This window comes from Rhopalosiphum maidis, chromosome 1 (assembly GCF_003676215.2).
Source record: "Rhopalosiphum maidis isolate BTI-1 chromosome 1, ASM367621v3, whole genome shotgun sequence".
In the NCBI taxonomy this organism is placed as follows: domain Eukaryota; kingdom Metazoa; phylum Arthropoda; class Insecta; order Hemiptera; family Aphididae; genus Rhopalosiphum; species Rhopalosiphum maidis.
Genome location: NC_040877.1, coordinates 79217300 through 79234278, shown reverse-complemented (window position 1 = coordinate 79234278; position 16979 = coordinate 79217300). Strand labels below are relative to the sequence as shown.

At 28.9% G+C, this 16979-nt stretch overlaps 2 protein-coding genes across 3 annotated transcripts; both read right to left on the bottom strand.

The window, feature by feature from the left end:
- Positions 1-3894: 3894 nt before the first annotated feature.
- LOC113557730 (endothelial zinc finger protein induced by tumor necrosis factor alpha-like) lies at positions 3895-4458 on the bottom strand. The gene has a single exon (XM_026963288.1). It carries the CDS (start codon positions 4456-4458, stop codon positions 3895-3897), a length of 564 nt encoding a protein of 187 aa, XP_026819089.1.
- Positions 4459-8931: 4473 nt separating this feature from the next.
- LOC113556020 (M-phase inducer phosphatase-like) lies at positions 8932-16718 on the bottom strand. 2 transcript variants are annotated; one of them, XM_026960716.2, is made up of 11 exons: positions 16231-16718; positions 14295-14501; positions 13755-13785; positions 13517-13679; positions 13283-13398; positions 13095-13209; positions 12898-13029; positions 12535-12826; positions 10941-11109; positions 10697-10882; positions 9179-9455 (listed from the first exon to the last, which is right to left on the bottom strand). In XM_026960716.2, the coding sequence occupies exons 2-11, from the start codon at positions 14449-14451 to the stop codon at positions 9179-9181; spliced, it is 1638 nt and encodes a 545-aa protein (XP_026816517.1). In that variant the 5' UTR covers positions 14452-14501; positions 16231-16718. The 2 variants fall into 2 exon arrangements, with proteins under 2 accessions (XP_026816518.1, XP_026816517.1); XM_026960717.1 differs by lacking the exon at positions 16231-16718 and having other exon boundaries at positions 8932-9455; positions 14295-14451.
- Positions 16719-16979: the final 261 nt, after the last annotated feature.

Sequence of the window (16979 nt, the reverse complement as noted above, 5' to 3'; positions counted from 1 at the left end):
GAGCAAAAGTTAAAGGTTTTTTTTTAATTTCACTTTTACTACGCCCAACAATAATAAAAACACGAATACCTATATGTTGATCAAATGAAAAATAATCAAATATTTATCAATGCGAGAAATACATTATGTAGTACAATAAATGCTCGATAATTCGAAATTCAGGGAACCGAACTTAAAATTCAATTAATAAAGTGTTCGTAAGAAAGTTAAAAAATATTATTACATACATAGATATTTATTATTTATTACTTATACCTACTTATTTTTGATATTTATTAATTGTATTACGTATTATATTTCATTAAAAAAATCTGTGATCTATTGACGTGATGAATTATTGGTCACGTGCAAATCTGGTTCATAGCGTTATCTAATTCACTAATAAGTGATAACCTTGAAAATAGTCTATATATGAATCAAAAAATTTTGCATCTTTCGTCAATATTACAGTAACCAATTATTCTTCTTCGTCATCACCATCATCATTCATCAGGATCGTACTTATTTTATCGTCAGTAAAAGTACCAGAAAAGTCGAGAAAAAAAGTTTGTCAGCTGTGGCACTAACATTAAAGTGAACAAATTATTCAAATGATACAGAATCTTCAAATCCACGTGTTCAGCAGATCTTTTAATCTTTAATAAAACTGCAAGTTCTAAAGCGATTCGCGGTGTTTTTTGTTATTATTCTTATTATAATTACAAGGCTCAATCGCATTGATCAACGATCATTGACAGCATAATTAGTGTATTGGTTTTTAGTACATAATAAGGATACAATTTATGTACATATAATATCGAATTAAATAATAAGTAAATAGATAAAAATCAAAAATTAAAAGTACATTTTTGCTTTAGCTCTGATTATATGATTTTATGTAAATTAGCGTCCTTGGTGGATTTTAAGCTATAGATGTTTAAAGATTCTGTATGATGGTCTGTGTACTAACATTTCCTATTATACTTTGCAGTTTGTATACCATTTTAATAGCAACAAGTAAAGACATTTTAGACATTTTACACGAGCATAACAGCATCAGTTCAAAACTGTTCGTACCTATAACTTCCTTCTGCAGATACATATCGTTTTAACTTTTTTTTTGTTATTTTCTGTTTTAGTGGTTGGAGAATCGAATTGATGTTGGAAGATAAAAATTAATATTATTATTATTATTAATATTTTCAAAAATTTAATTTTAGGTTTATAGCTACATAATTTATTACTGATAAACTATATAATAATATTTTATCACTGTCGTTATTAATTTGATTACGAGTAGGCCAATTGAACTATTTGAACTATTTTTATTTAAATATTTTTGAGCTTACATAATACAATTAAGAAATTCGAAATATCGATGAAATAAGCGTTTAGTTCGATTTATGGTGTTTTTCAATTTTATGGAGTCAATACTTCGTGCCTTATTCGTGCTAAATGAAATACCTATATTTTTGTTTGCGTATAACTATAAACGTACAACTACTAAATGTGATAGTAAATTAAACAAACTTCGTGGAGTTCGATTGTAATCGCGAAAAAATCGTTGAAATTGTCAAATTTCTGGACTAGGCTAATAAGCATAAATACATTGCAATTATTTCACGGAATTTATAAATGAACATTTTAATTTTAACTTTTGAGGTTCTTTAAAATTTTAAGTCGACTTTCTTAATGGCATATAAACGTTTAGTCAAATACATACATACATACATACATACATTAAAAATGAAAATCGGACGTTGTGTAATAATTGACCACCGCTTATTGGACCAAAACGTGTGAAAAATACGTGCGCTACGGTCACCCCCTTCGATCGCAAATTTTAACCGTGCGAAACGCACACCAAGTACATATCATATCACGATGAGCGAATTTCATAGTGCCCTGGTAGTCAGTGTACCCACGGCGCGTGTCACGAAACGGTTATTATAGTGTATATATACTTTTTCGTTTCGCGCGCAAACTCGACGAGGAGAATCAAAGGCAAACGAATAAACGTTGCCAATCTCGTTACTATAGTGTGTCGTGTGTAGTCGTGTAGACGTATCGTACAGATCAATATAGATCCCGGCACGCGCCTACTGCCCAGACAGGAAGATAATTTTTTTTTTCAATGATATACTTTCCGATTAATAAATTATGTTATGCATAATGTGTTACCCTCGATGATGATCGACTACAGGCGTCTAAAATCCAATGTTGGCCGTTGAGTGAGATACTTTTCATAAAAAAATCAAACTCCTTTACTCGTTACTCAAATATAATTGTTATACGATTATTTTATATTTTAATCAAAAGAAGTAACTACGTTATACATTTCAAAAAATAAGAGTTCACGGACAACTAATTTCTTAACAATCGTGTTATTCGTCAATCGACATAAATAGGAATAGTAGGTATATGTATTATATTAGAACTTAATATAAATATTTAAAAAATAAGAAAATATTTTTAAAATGACGAAACAGTAAATATACATAATAATTAATAAGATATAAATATATAAAATCAGTAAATACAGAGAATAAAAAATATGTATTATGTATACTAAATAGTACAATTCATTTTTCACATTTAAATTAACTGAATGGGTTAATGGGGGGGGCACATAGCCCATATAGTTTTCAAAAAGAAAATCAAAATACTGTTTACGATCAATGACTCAATAATAACAATATAAACACTTTTTACAAATATTTTAACGCTACACACGAGTGCTATAAATATAGTAGACAACTGTAATTATAGGTAATACGTGTATTATATACATATTAATATATTATACAATAATATACTATAATATATACTTAAATGAGCATATTATTATGGCGCTTTATATCATTTCATAGCTACCATTTAATTTAACGTTATATTGTACTCGAAAGTAGGTATATTCGACTTCAGAACTTATATTATACAGAGAGGCTCAGATATTTTAAATTGAACGGGTTTTTTATTACTCGCTTTGCATAAGTGTTCTAAAACCCAACGTTTCTGCAATATATTATGGAAAATGTTATTAAAATCCAAAACAGGTATTATCAATCTACCACAAAGGATGCAGTTAAGTATCCGGTACCTATTATGTTTATTTCTTTCGACATTCGTATGGGTCATTAATACATACTTATGACTCTTTTTTTTAATTTAATAGTCTTTCAAAGTTGATAGAGAGAACTAAAAAAATAACTTTTGCACTGTTTCTCCACGTTTTGGCATTACAATTTTTTTAATAACATAAACATTATACTCTATGAAAAACTTTAAAACTTTAAAAAACAATTTTTTTTATAAAAATGAATGGCAAAGCTTAAAAGTACTAAGATAAAAATAGCTTCTTATCTTTTTATTCAACTTTAGCACTACTTACTGCATACTTTGTACTGAATCCACCCGATAATGAAACCCTCCTCATCACAGAATACAGTCAAATTCGCTTATAAATATCTTCTAGGGACCTAATCTGATCGTTATAACCGAACTTCGTTGTATCCGGAACATAAAAACGAAGCGGACGTCGACGCTGTCTGCTATAAGCGTGTTTGACAAAAAATGTCCTTTCGATATCAATTGTTAATGATGCCATTTGATAATTATTATTATTATATATATATGTTCGTTATTAACCGCGCACCCGTGTTCATTTAAAATTGTTCTATGCGCATCAAAAAATAAATATAGTTATATATGTTTCAATATTATATATTATTTATTAACGTTTGTAGCGAAAACCATTTAGTGGTCGTTCATCTTTATTTTTAATAAATAAGCCGAACTACAGCCGCGTCGTGCAACTTGCCGCCGACACGTCTGCATAAACAAAAACATCGTCCTTTTATTGTAACTCGTCGGACTGCCACAACGAGTGAACTATACTTGCCTCTGCACACGTCATCACAGTGGTGCGGTCACAGTGGTCCGCTTGCGCACCGTCAAACCGCTAGTCTTACATTTTATCTCGGACGTTATTACTGCTGTGCCGCGGCTTCCCGCCCGTGTGACGCGTCCGCCCGGTAACGTCGGCGTGCCATCATCACTCGAACTAAACTTCACGTCACACTCACCGCAGTGATGGTTCGGTTTTGTGTCCTCGTGCGTCTGCGCGTGTCTGGTCAAATTGCCTTTTCGGGCAAACGACTTGCCGCAAACGTGACAGCAGTACGGTTTATCGCCCGTGTGCACCCTCAGGTGCCTGGTTAAGTTGCTTTTTTGAGAGAACGACCTGTGGCACTGGTAACAACCGAACGGTTTTTCACCGGTGTGAGACCGCTGGTGTATCGTCAGTGCGGTTTTACTAATGAACTCCTTGCCGCATACGCCGCACGGGTATGGTTTTTTATCCGCGGTGCACGTACGCGGGTGCACTGTCAGCTCGCTGTTAATGACAATCTTCAGATCCGTTCCTGTCCGTTGACGCATCGTCACACGACAGTTCTGAGTAAATTCCAACAATTCCATGTCTCAAACAAGAAGCACTTTCGCAATTATACTAATAATAATAATATAACGGAATGCTATAGTGGCAGATACGATATGACGTGCAACTAGAGCTCGAATGTAAATGTTTTTTTAAATAACGTATTTGTAATTTGATGTATTGGAAACTAGATTGGTTGTCAACACAATTTTTCAAACCAGTATTGTGTTTATCTCCGTTTTATACAAAAATAATATTGTTCGCGACACTCGGTCTATTTTATCTATATTATAATATAATCGACGGTAATCGCCGACGATGTCTAGTTAGGTTGGGTTATGTAAATAACACACACGATGCTACAATATTTTCACCATTTGGTAATGATCTCCAAACATTCCAAGTCAATTACTTGTTGGTATTTCAAATCCATTTATCAATATCCTCAATACTCTGAAAGTTACTCCTAACTAACTAAATATAATTTTTATTCCTATTTTCATAATAATAATATTTTATTAAAATCATATTATTCATAACACAACCGAAGTCTGTCAAAAATTAAATTGACCAATCAATCTTGGCTGAACTGTATCTGGCTGGTGGCCGGTACCGGCTCATCAAGCGTTTCGCACTTTATCGCCGGTAGGTCAAACTCCATCCCTATTGGTACAGGTTGCATGGATATCCGGTATTGCTGGCTTGCCAATTGCTTCCTGGCCTTCCTCTTCTCCTTCAGCTTTTGGAAATTCCAACGGTTCCGCGCCTGCCGCGCCCTGTCCTCTCTTTCGCCGCTTGTGTGCAGGGTGTCCCTGACGCCTCGGGTACCGGTTACACACATTCGGGTATTATATTAAATTACCTTAAAAATATCATAAATACGATTTTAGCAATTGCCATACTACACCGGATGTATGACTAAATAAAAATATAAAGATATACCAGCCACCTATAAGCGTAATACTCATACTGTAGTTAATACATTTTTACGTTAACCTCCCGTACAATAACTATAACTATATTAATAAAAATAATGCAAGTACTAGTACCTAATACTACAATATATTTTCTCAGTAAAAGCACAATATGAAATCCATCTTTTTTCAACAACATCATTGTTTGCCATTCTTCGAAAATAAATGCTTCTAGGATCAAACCTAACTTTGGAATTATTTACAACAATCGGTTGAATAGGATAACGCTCTAAAAATGTTAATTTAGCTACTATGCTATCATTTTTATATGGAGGTAACAATACAAAAGCATTAAAATATTTAAAATGTGTTTCAAGATCAACTTTAATATTTTCATGTTCTATTCCAATTTCTACACATATTGATTCCATAAGATTTTAAGATGCAAAATAAATAATATACAATAAAATAAAAATGTTTAAATTAATTTTTTTAATAATAGAAACACACAGATTTTAAAAAACTTATAGTATCTATTTCTAATCTAATATTTCTTGAGATACAATTTTTTCATTATTTTTTGTAGTACAGTTTTTACTTGTTTTGTTTAATTTATTGCAACTTTTAATTTTAATGTATATTTCAGTTTGAAAATGTTGACCCGGGAGAGCTTATATATTTCCTACGGGTAACCATAATGTTGATCTAGGAGAGTTTACACATTTACTTTAGATAATAATAATGTTGACCCGGGAGAGTTTACCACCGCCCATAGATTCAACATTTGTTACAGATATCTCATAATTTTTTTCCCGTTAATTTTCATAATCTAAGAACTTATCATGATCAACGATTAACATTTTTAGAATTAGATGAACACTGTACAGTATTAGAAAATGCAATACTAACTGGTGATACACAATGTCATATAAATAAAACACAATTTATTTTGATTTTTGTAATTTTTAACTAATTTCAATAACTTGTTCTCTTTAATTTTTCTATTTTGGCTACTAATATTCAGTTTATTTTTAATCCTCCCCATATTTTAGCAATAAATTGTGTGAAATAATCTAATTAATAAAATCAATATAAAAAAATAAAACACATGTAGAAAACATATATAATATATAGTGTACTAGTGTGCTATGTGTTCAGTGTTGACAGTGTTGTATGTAAAACTAAAAGAATCAATTAAATTTTGTTGTAACATGTAACATAATATATTGTTTATTGAATCATTACCTTATTACACACAATAAATCGATCTATTATGTTTTTTAAGAAAAGAATAAAAACAATTAATAAAAATGAATATATACCTGTGAATACCGGCGTCCGGCGATCATACGTATTCTGTGCGTTTGAAATATAAGAAAGTCAAAACTCAAAAGTAGCACACTACGTCTGCATAGATACATAGAAGACCACGTCAAAGACCATAGTCACCCGTCGACCGTCAACGAGTCGTCCCTTATCTATGTTTTTTTTTTACAATACGCTGCGATGTTCGACGGCGGTGGATTTAATAATAGTTATTATAATGACAGATAGAATGTTTATTCTACGGGCTAATGAAATATAGACAAAAAAAAATATAATACTCGCTAATCATATTGTCGTCGACGGCGTGAACAAAAACATAAATAATTATGACAAACTTCAATATTTTTATTTTTATTATTTAAAAAAATTGCGTGACCTATCATATTGTCACTTGTTTTTGTACGCAATATATATGTTTATTCATTTATATAAACTATTAGCTATGATAGCTGTACTTATTATTTACTCGTTAGGTAGTCGTAATATTATATTAAATTCCTTTTAACATTACCTAACTATTCTTTAATTACATACTTACATACTTATTATGCAATAGGAGTATGTAGTGCCTATGTAACTAATCAGTGATGTACGAGTTATATGACTATCAATTTTTAGCATTAAGGCATTCGAATTAAAATTTTCAAGTTATACGTCAGAATTTATAAATAAATAGGTATACGTTTAAATTAATAGATACTAAAGTATAAGTGTATAACTACAAAATATTACAAAACTGTATAATCCCCAGGCCTGGATTAAGAAGGAGCAGGAGGGCATATTTCACACAAAATATTCTTTAACCTTGGAATATGCTTTTTATGCGCTAAAAAATTGTGCATATAAATTTATAGATAAGGGCGTTTTCTAAACTGGCACATTTAAAAAACAATTATAGAATTACTTCAATACAAGAAAATTAAAATTCTCTAATGATCTTATCACCGGAAAAGATATTTTTGAATCTATTGGCTTTAGTGAAACTATCAAAAAATTAGAGATTCTTTAAAAAGTTAGAAAAAAATGTTTTCAAATAAACAATTTAATGTAATAATATATTACACAGATAAAAACTACTAAATTAAAGGAGCTATAGTTTTATTTTTATCAAGTTTTTATTTTGATTATAATAAAAAAAATTGTTTCAGAAAAAAAGATTGATTTAAGTGAATTTTGTCAAATCAGGAATTAAGCTTGATCAGGTTTAGCCGTGACCCGTGGGTAGGTGAGTGTCTTAGCTGTTTGGTAAGAGACAACACTTTTTTATATTGGTATAGCTAATTACTTGGTGATCCAATACATATCTCATGATTTTTTAGAAGTCAAAAAGTGATGAATACATCTATACATGAAAAAACAACTGATTAGTTTCAAACTAAATTTCTATATTTCGAATAATAACATTTTCACATTAATACAAAAATATAATAAATAATATAATAATCTAAAAATTCAATATTGCCAATAGAATTCTCTTTGTAGATGCCAAGCATAATATTTCACATATATTTTAAGTCGACTTATCTAAAGAAGAAAACTAATTTGTATAAAATACTGAAATATTAAAACAATTTGTTATTTGTCAAACTCAATATATAAAAGATTGAAAAAATAATGATAAGAGTTCATAATATCTATTGTTAATTGACATTAAATAGAAATGATTATTATTAAAAATGTATAGAAAAAAAGCATTAAAAGCTAGTTTTGACTTTTTTTTTATTTTACGCTCATCTTAAACGAGTCAATAAAAAGATTGTTTAAAAATAATTATAATATAAAATTGTAACTAACAGCCGATGACATAAATATATTAAAATATAATATAATGTACGTATGATCTCATAACTATTAATATTTTAGACAAAATATGAAAAAATAAAATAAATAATAAAATTTTTTCGAAATACTTAATTTTACTACGAGTATATACACATTTTACTAATTACACATAAAAATTTAGAACACATTGGCAAAGGGATATGAAAATAAATAATAAAATGAACACATTAAATCGTTTTTCATTAACTTATATCTTACTTATTGTAATAATGCTTTGTAAAAAATAAAATTAATACTACAAGTCTTTTTTTTAAAAAAATGTTTACAAGCCGACTAACATTATTTTTTTTCAGTTTAATGTTATATAAAAAAATCACATTGCACTTAGCAAATATATTAAAATCACACAAACACACGTACATAATAAACTATATGCATTTTATTTTATATTAACAATCTACCTATCTATATAAAATAATTAAAACCACTAAAGCTGACGATTAAATGTTTTTTTTTGGAAACTTAGCTAACAGTGCTTTTACTATTATATAGCATCACAAAAGTTATACAAAATTGCACTGGGATCTAAATTAATACTTCAACACATCAGTTTTAAAATAGAAAAAAAATTGGTTAAATGGTTAAAAAAAAATTAAAATTAAAACGCAAAAAAAAAATAATCAAACAAATCAATAAAAAAAAATCTCAACTTATTTACATGAAAGAATACATAAAGCGATTAATTAAAACCCAATCGTTTGAGCGTGTTTTTTCCAGCCAATCTTGGCATTGCATCGTTATGACAAGCCCATGTTTTTGATTTGGACCTGAACTTTCTTAGATCTGAGGTGTGGGCCGGATCATACATTGATCGATAGCTAGATGGTACACACAAGTGACTATGTTGACTAAAAAATTTACAGTATCCACCATCAAGCAAATACATTTCTGGATAGTCCAAGTAAGGATAGCACATACTGTTCTTTTGACGATCCGCATTACGTAGGTATCGTGACCTAAAATACAGTTTATGAATTACTTTAATTTAATTTTAAAAAAAATATGAAATAGCTCGATTATATTTAATTAGTACTTTAGACAGTTTATTTTAAAGTTATTATAAAATAATTGTGCTACAAAGTTCAGTGGATTAAATTAAAATTTTCATGATCAATAAACAGTTTGTTTGACAGTTCAAATCAAAACATTTATAATGCAAAACCCTTAAGAGGATGTCACAATATTTGTTTTCTCACTCAGACCCACGCGCAACATAAATAAACAAAAAAAACAATAAACATAAACACTTTTGTCTAAAATCATTTTTTTTTTTTATGATTTTTGAGTAATCTTAAAATAAAATTACTTATTACAAAAGTTATAGAGGATAATATTTTTGAGGGAATGACATATTGGTTTTATATTTTATTGTTATTTAATTTTGTATTACTTTCAATAATTTATAGTTAATTTTACTCTGATTACTCAAAAAAATAAAAAAATTATTCTAAGTAAATATGTAATCCCCACCCTGAAATTTTTGTTGAGTACTTATAAGACCCTACCCATTCTTTGAATTAAAATAATTTTTAAACAATTCTGACTTACAAAGTTATTAGACTTAAAAACAATAGTTGAATAAGTTACATGTATACCTTAATTTTAGTAGCTAATTGGCAGTTTACAGATTGCGCCTTATACATTTTACAAGTTATTTTTTGATCGTCAATTATTCAAAATTAAATACCAGTTAGGTACATTACACTATTTCATTATAATTTGTGTCATAAAATTCTTGATACTGTTATAAAATATATTATACCCAGTCACTTTAATCAATAATCAATAAATTAATAAATAAGTTTTAATTTTTAAGTATTTTAGTATGTGTTAAATAAACACAATTGACATACTTTTCTTAAAATAAAAATAATGCAATTGGTATACTGACCCTAAACAAAAATTTTGTGTTAGGCGCAATTGGTCCATGCCTAGCTAATCATGTTTAATATTTAAGAAAAGTTATAAATAATTAAGATACAATAAAAAATAGACTGTAAATACATTTTTATTATTACTTCCAAACTGACTTTACTGACTCGCATGTCCTTAAAAAGCTTCCTAATATATTAAGCTAATATTTTAAAAATAATACATAGTAGCATTTTAAATTTGAATATGTGTCCATAATTTCTTACCGCTTTTTTAGTCTATTATAAGTAATAATACAATAGTAAATACATTAAATTATACTCACAAACTCGGACCTCTTTCTGATGAAAATTCACAGTGAAATATCAAAACATTTCTTTTTGCATTAATGTTATCAGTCTTATGAGACTTTTTACCCAACTTGTCTTCAGTATAATCTTTAAATAATTGCTCTTTAGTAAATATATTGATTGCACCTCTTATATGACCACCTTCATACTCGTAGGGATATCTAAAAATGGGATTAATTAATAAGTACAGTTTTACTTACAATATAATATTTGAATTACCGGCAATCTATTATTAGATAGGAGTCAATACAATCATTGAACGAGCCTTCTAATAAATGAGCTAATGTATCAGGGGATATGCTACGGAGATCTGCATGACGACCAAGTGATAACAAAGGCAATATAAATGATTGACTGAAGTCACCAATTAAATTTGATCCATTATCTTCTACAAAAATAAAAGAATAATATTTTTAAAACAATTGTGTGATTTTAATTATAGAAATTAAATAAATTATTTATGACGGATATTTAAAGCACTTGGTTTTTTTTTTTTTTTTTTTTTTAATAATATATTATCCAGCAAAATACTTAGCAAATTTATATCATTTTACTACAACTTTGAATATGCGATTTAAAAGTACTTATTTTTGTGGTGTATCATTCAATAGCTATATGTTATATTTTCTACTTAATACCACACAAACAATAGCTATTTATAAACTAAACTTTTTTTGCAATCTTAGAAAACTGAAAAGTATTATTAGCACAAATACAAATACCTTCTATTTAATATTTTAAGGGGATAAATTTGGAAGTTTATGAGAAAAGATCCCATTTATTTATTTTTTGGAACTGAAGATAATGTTTATTAACTACTTATTATGAGTTCTGTAAGTTTTAAACTATAATTATAATAAATATTGTAAGCTTTGAAATCATTTAAGAGAATATCAACGCACTATTTGTTTTTTCTTTCTAACACACTTGAGTGATAAGACATTTTTAATGTCAACAGGAACAACTTTGTATCATAAAGATATATTAGAGTGAATTGTTCAATAAACAAAAAAATGTACAGGAAAAATATTATCTAAAACGAATTAAATTTTCATTATAAAATGAGTTATGACTGTAAAATATTACAATTCTAAAATCCCCATTTTAATTCAAAATTTAAATATAAATAAAAGCTAGTGTCCTAGATAATATTCTTACCTTTAAATTTGATAATGAGTCAATCTACTTTAATTTTAAAACTACAATAAAAAACTGGTCTTGTTGAACTCTAATTTGGTGTGAAGTGTACTGGTCAAAGACAGAAAACATTAAAGCACAAACATCCCCCTTAAGGACCAAACTAATCATAATATATCCTCATACAATTCATAGTATACATTTAAAAAAAAATTATTATTATTACTACTTAGAAAAATATACCATGTATAAAAAATAAGAATATAAACATTTGAAGACAAATATTCTGCTTTAAAGCAGTGTTTTCAGACAGTATTTTTTTTCTATAGTAAATAATTTAAGAATATAAAATTTTTATTTTTGTTTGGCCCACAAACCCTTTTTAATTTGTGAATGTGGTCCAAGAGTCCTAAAAGCGCCAATCACTACTTTAGAGCATTATTAAGAATGAAGACAAAAGGAAAAATTTAAAAAGAAATAATAAAAATAAGTAAATAGTATTTTCAATTACAGAAATTGACTAAATAAAATTATTGTAATAGATTAAATCACCATAAAAAGTTTCAACAAATTAATATAATTTAAATTTAAACTTTTAACTAATTTATTTATCATGTAATTATTTTATTTATAAAAATAAATAATTGAATGATTTCATTTATAATGAATTACTTACCTTTCTCAAATGCAGCTTTTATTGTGGCTTCGTTAGTTGAAAATGATCTTCGGAGCTTGGAAACACTATTTTTGCAAAATCCATAGTCAAAAAGAGTAGTTTTTTTATGCGATACAGGAGCAGTTAAAGAAGTATTTCCGGTGTCTAATCTTGGAGAATTAAATGACATTGAAAGGTCAACATTAGGCTTCAACCTTTTGGATACAATTGATGACTCAGAAGGACATTCAAAATCATTAAATAATTTACGTTTTTTCACATCATTTTTCTTATTTTCTTCATAAACTAAATCCTATTTGTAAGAGAAAATACAATGGTTAATTGAAAACAAAAATTATATGCATTAATAAAATAAATACTTACAACTTTTCGAGGTGTCTCTGAAGCATATTTGGAATTTTTTCGTCTGACAATAGGTTTTATTACCGGTGAATGCAATGCAAAAATATCTCCATCAATCAAAGTATTGAATTCAGATGGAAGTGAATCTTGAGACTTCAATCATCAATAAAAATTGAATTTTTATACTAAAATATAATATATTATTATTTATTATTTACCAATCTTGCTGGAGAATTAACATTGTCCAGAAATGGATCATCTATTTCTGGGATTCCTTTGTGGCAAACATTTAATGATGAATTTTTCTTTTCAATAACATTTTTTGGTTCAAATCTACATATACAGTAAAATATATTAATCAGTTAAAAATATAAATTTAAGTTAATTACTGATTTTAGAAAAATACCTGGTTAATGATCTAGAATCTTCAGATAGCACGGAAAAAAAGCCACTGTCTTGTGAATTTGGATCATGATCTTCCAACGGGTGACGACCTCTTGTATTACGACTGTGCATCAAAAACTACAAAATAATAATATACAAAATGACTATCAATTACTTATTGAATAAGAATAAATTTAAATTATTTCATACACTAGTTAGAATAAAAGTTTAAATAATTATTATAAAATAAAATTACTGTTGGACTTGATTGGGATGGTGATAACATTGTTTTAGAGACTATTGCATCGGCACACTTAGTTGTGTTTTCCTTCTCGACTGGACTGTTTATCATTTTTTGAAGCATCAAACATTTCAATGCAGGACTATCATTAATATTTTTTGAATTTCCTTTGAGTAATCTTTAATAGTATAATACATAAATAATTAAATATTCTAATTATCAAAATATTCATTGTAGTACAAATATTATTTACCTGGTATTCGATGAGCTGTTTATATCGTGATCTATTGTTTCATTTATTCGATTGAAAATAAAAAAATCATTTTAATTAAATAAAATACAATATAATTATTTTAATACAAATTATTCAAAATTAAACTACTAATGATATATACGCTTAATTATCAAAATTTTTAAATTTATTAAAATAGTAATCATTGACCATATATATCACAAACATATTTTGTACATCAAGCTTAATCTATACCCAAAACAAATAATATAGAGAAAGAGACATGAGTAAACATGGGTGAATAGAAGTTATCATTAATATGTGTAATATTAATCATACATTTTTATTCAAAAAGTAGTACTTGGTTCTATAAAGTGTACAGGGATAACATGAAAATGTTTTAAACTTATACAAATTGTAATTATATAGTGTATATAATATTAATTACAATATGAATAATAATTGTATCTATACATAATAAGGTTCAAAATCATCAAATTGTTTGTAATAGGTGTTGACATATTGATCAATTAAAATTTAAAATAAAACCTTTAAGTTTACCATGAAGTATGTTGTCATAACATTTTTTTGGAGTTTCACTAGATTCAGATAAAGTTAGTCTGCGTCTGACTGTCAGTGATGTTCCAAGACAATTAGCTAAATTTGTCATTGGTGATGACACCTCTTGGATCGATTTTCTATCATTGAATGAACTCATTGTATAACTTGTTATTTACTGACTATGATGTATTCAGCAGATAGTATGAACTGTAAAAGAAATTAAAAATTTAATTATTTTATAACGATTAAGTAGAATTATCAAATATATTACAAATATATTACAATATGTAATTACTAAATAAATAATCATAGAAATGAATATAATTTAACTAATGGCTACTACTTACATATTGTTAGATATAATTTTATACATTTTAATGAAACACATACCTACAATTTGTATTCATTCCAAAAAAAAATTGTTTTAGGTAACTATAATATGGTTTCTTTAAAATGTTTGCTTCTATGAGAATATTAAATAGCCAAATAGGTAAATAAGTAAATTAAACAAAATAAATTATTTATTATAAATAAGGTTAGGTTAAATTTGTAATTTAAGGTTTAATTGGTATTTTTCAATTTAAATGTTTATTCTGATTATAGGTAGAAAGGTAGAGAGGAAAGTGTTTATGCACTTACTCTTTTTTCATAGTTAAAGTAATATAATAGTTTCATGAAGCATAAAACATTTAAAACATTTTTAGTATCCCAAAAAAAATAAAGCATACCTAATTTTTAAGAAAATCAATAGCTCATTCGCTTTGCGTAATCAGTGGCAGCGCCAGGGATGAGCAAGGTAGGGCCATGGCCCACTTTAAAATGCCTGGCCCTACCAGTGACCTAACCTTAGACATTATAATATATTCATTTTTAATTTGTTGTGGCCCTGATTTAGAATTGTTGGCAGCCCATTGGCCCTAAATAGAAAAAAATCCTCACTGTGCATAATATACAAAATATAGTTAAATTTTACATAATTATAATTGTGTTTAAAATATCTACATTAAAAAATGTAGATTTTCTAAAGCTTAATCTATACATATCATGCAAGTATAAGCATATGTTTGGAGCATAATGTAAAAATTAAATTATAATATAATTATTTACTTAATAAAAAAAAAAAAAAATTAAATGTTATTCTATAAGAACAATTTGAGAAAAGGGAAATAGAAACTACAAATTGTATTTTTGGCAGTAATTTCACTATGCATATTAAGTAGAACCTTTACTAACAAAAACTTACTGAAAATAAGTTTAATACCTAACCTATTCAAACTAATATCTCTAGTAACTAGCAATAATTAGAAAAATAAATTTGTTTAAATTGATTAATTATTAACTGGTTAAAATCTAGCTTAAATAAACAATTATAAATTTCAAAGTTATACACATTAAATTAATCAATGATTCGATTGTATTAATTCATAATAGCACTTAATTTTCAACATATTTTATCCACACATGGTCTAAAAATTACTGGTTTAAAATTCTTTATAATGTCTACCTTGCTACTATTATCTAGAAATTCCACAGCTATGTCAAAGATATTTTGTAAATTAGATACTCGTATTAAGATTAGGTGTATCATACCATCGACTATGTACTTATCAGCCAGTTATAAATTTATTACAAAAGAACTAAAAAAAAAACCTAGGCGAGCTGATTACCGTTAATTAGTGTAGATAGGTTGAAAGAATATTTTTTACACTGTGGGGGCGCAGTTACACACAGGCAGTAGAGTGTACACGGTTGTGGAACGAAATCAAAAAGTAGAGCAAACATTAGAAGTGAAAGAGTGACGATGCCTGATGTTAAATGTCTAAAGGTAACGCAGTGTAAATAACCGTGGTAGGTATGCCACTCACACGTTGATATTTAGAGTATATAATACTTGTGCTCGTGTTTAATTGTGCACAAACAAAACAATTGGGACTACCTTTCCAGTTTGCGTCCCGGTGTCTGAACCGTTGCACGAGAACTCTTCAAAGAACTCTTCTTTCGAATATGCTCACTGTTCACAATGTCAACTGCTGGTACTGCTGTTGCTGTTGCACAGACCGACGACCGGCGAACGCCACATCGTTTCGTCCGCGACAACACCAACCGTCGGAGAGTTCAGTCGTCGTCGTCGTCGTCGTTTACGATTCTCACGGGTGGTGTGGGAGCCGAAAAAACGATCGCGATTAAAAGAAAACCGTAAAAAATACTATACACGGTGACAAAACGACGAAAGAACTCGGAACCGGACGGCCGCCGTCGGACGATACAACGATATTAATAATATTATTACAACGACAGCGCTCAGGCCGGTCCGTTTCGGTTTTTTTCTTTTCAAAAAGTTTAACGGGCGACGTGGCGGCGGCGGCAGGTGAGGTGTACGGTGGTGGTGGTGGTGGCGGTTGTGGTGGTGGTGGTAGGCGTACTGTGCCTCGGGCCTATGATGATCGGTGTGAACCAGTACGAACGGACGGCATCGGCTACGGGCCGCTGCCACCAGACGGCGTCCCAGTCGTTGTTCATCGGCGGCGGCGGGGACGACCGACCGTATGTCGTCGAATCGTCACGGACTCACGGTCACGGCCCTCGGCCGTCGTTCGGGGCACGGGGGACGGGGGACGGGCAGAGCGCACAAAGACAACAACACGGTTCGCGCTTTTCCGCGGCCGGTTCGACAACCCCTAGCTG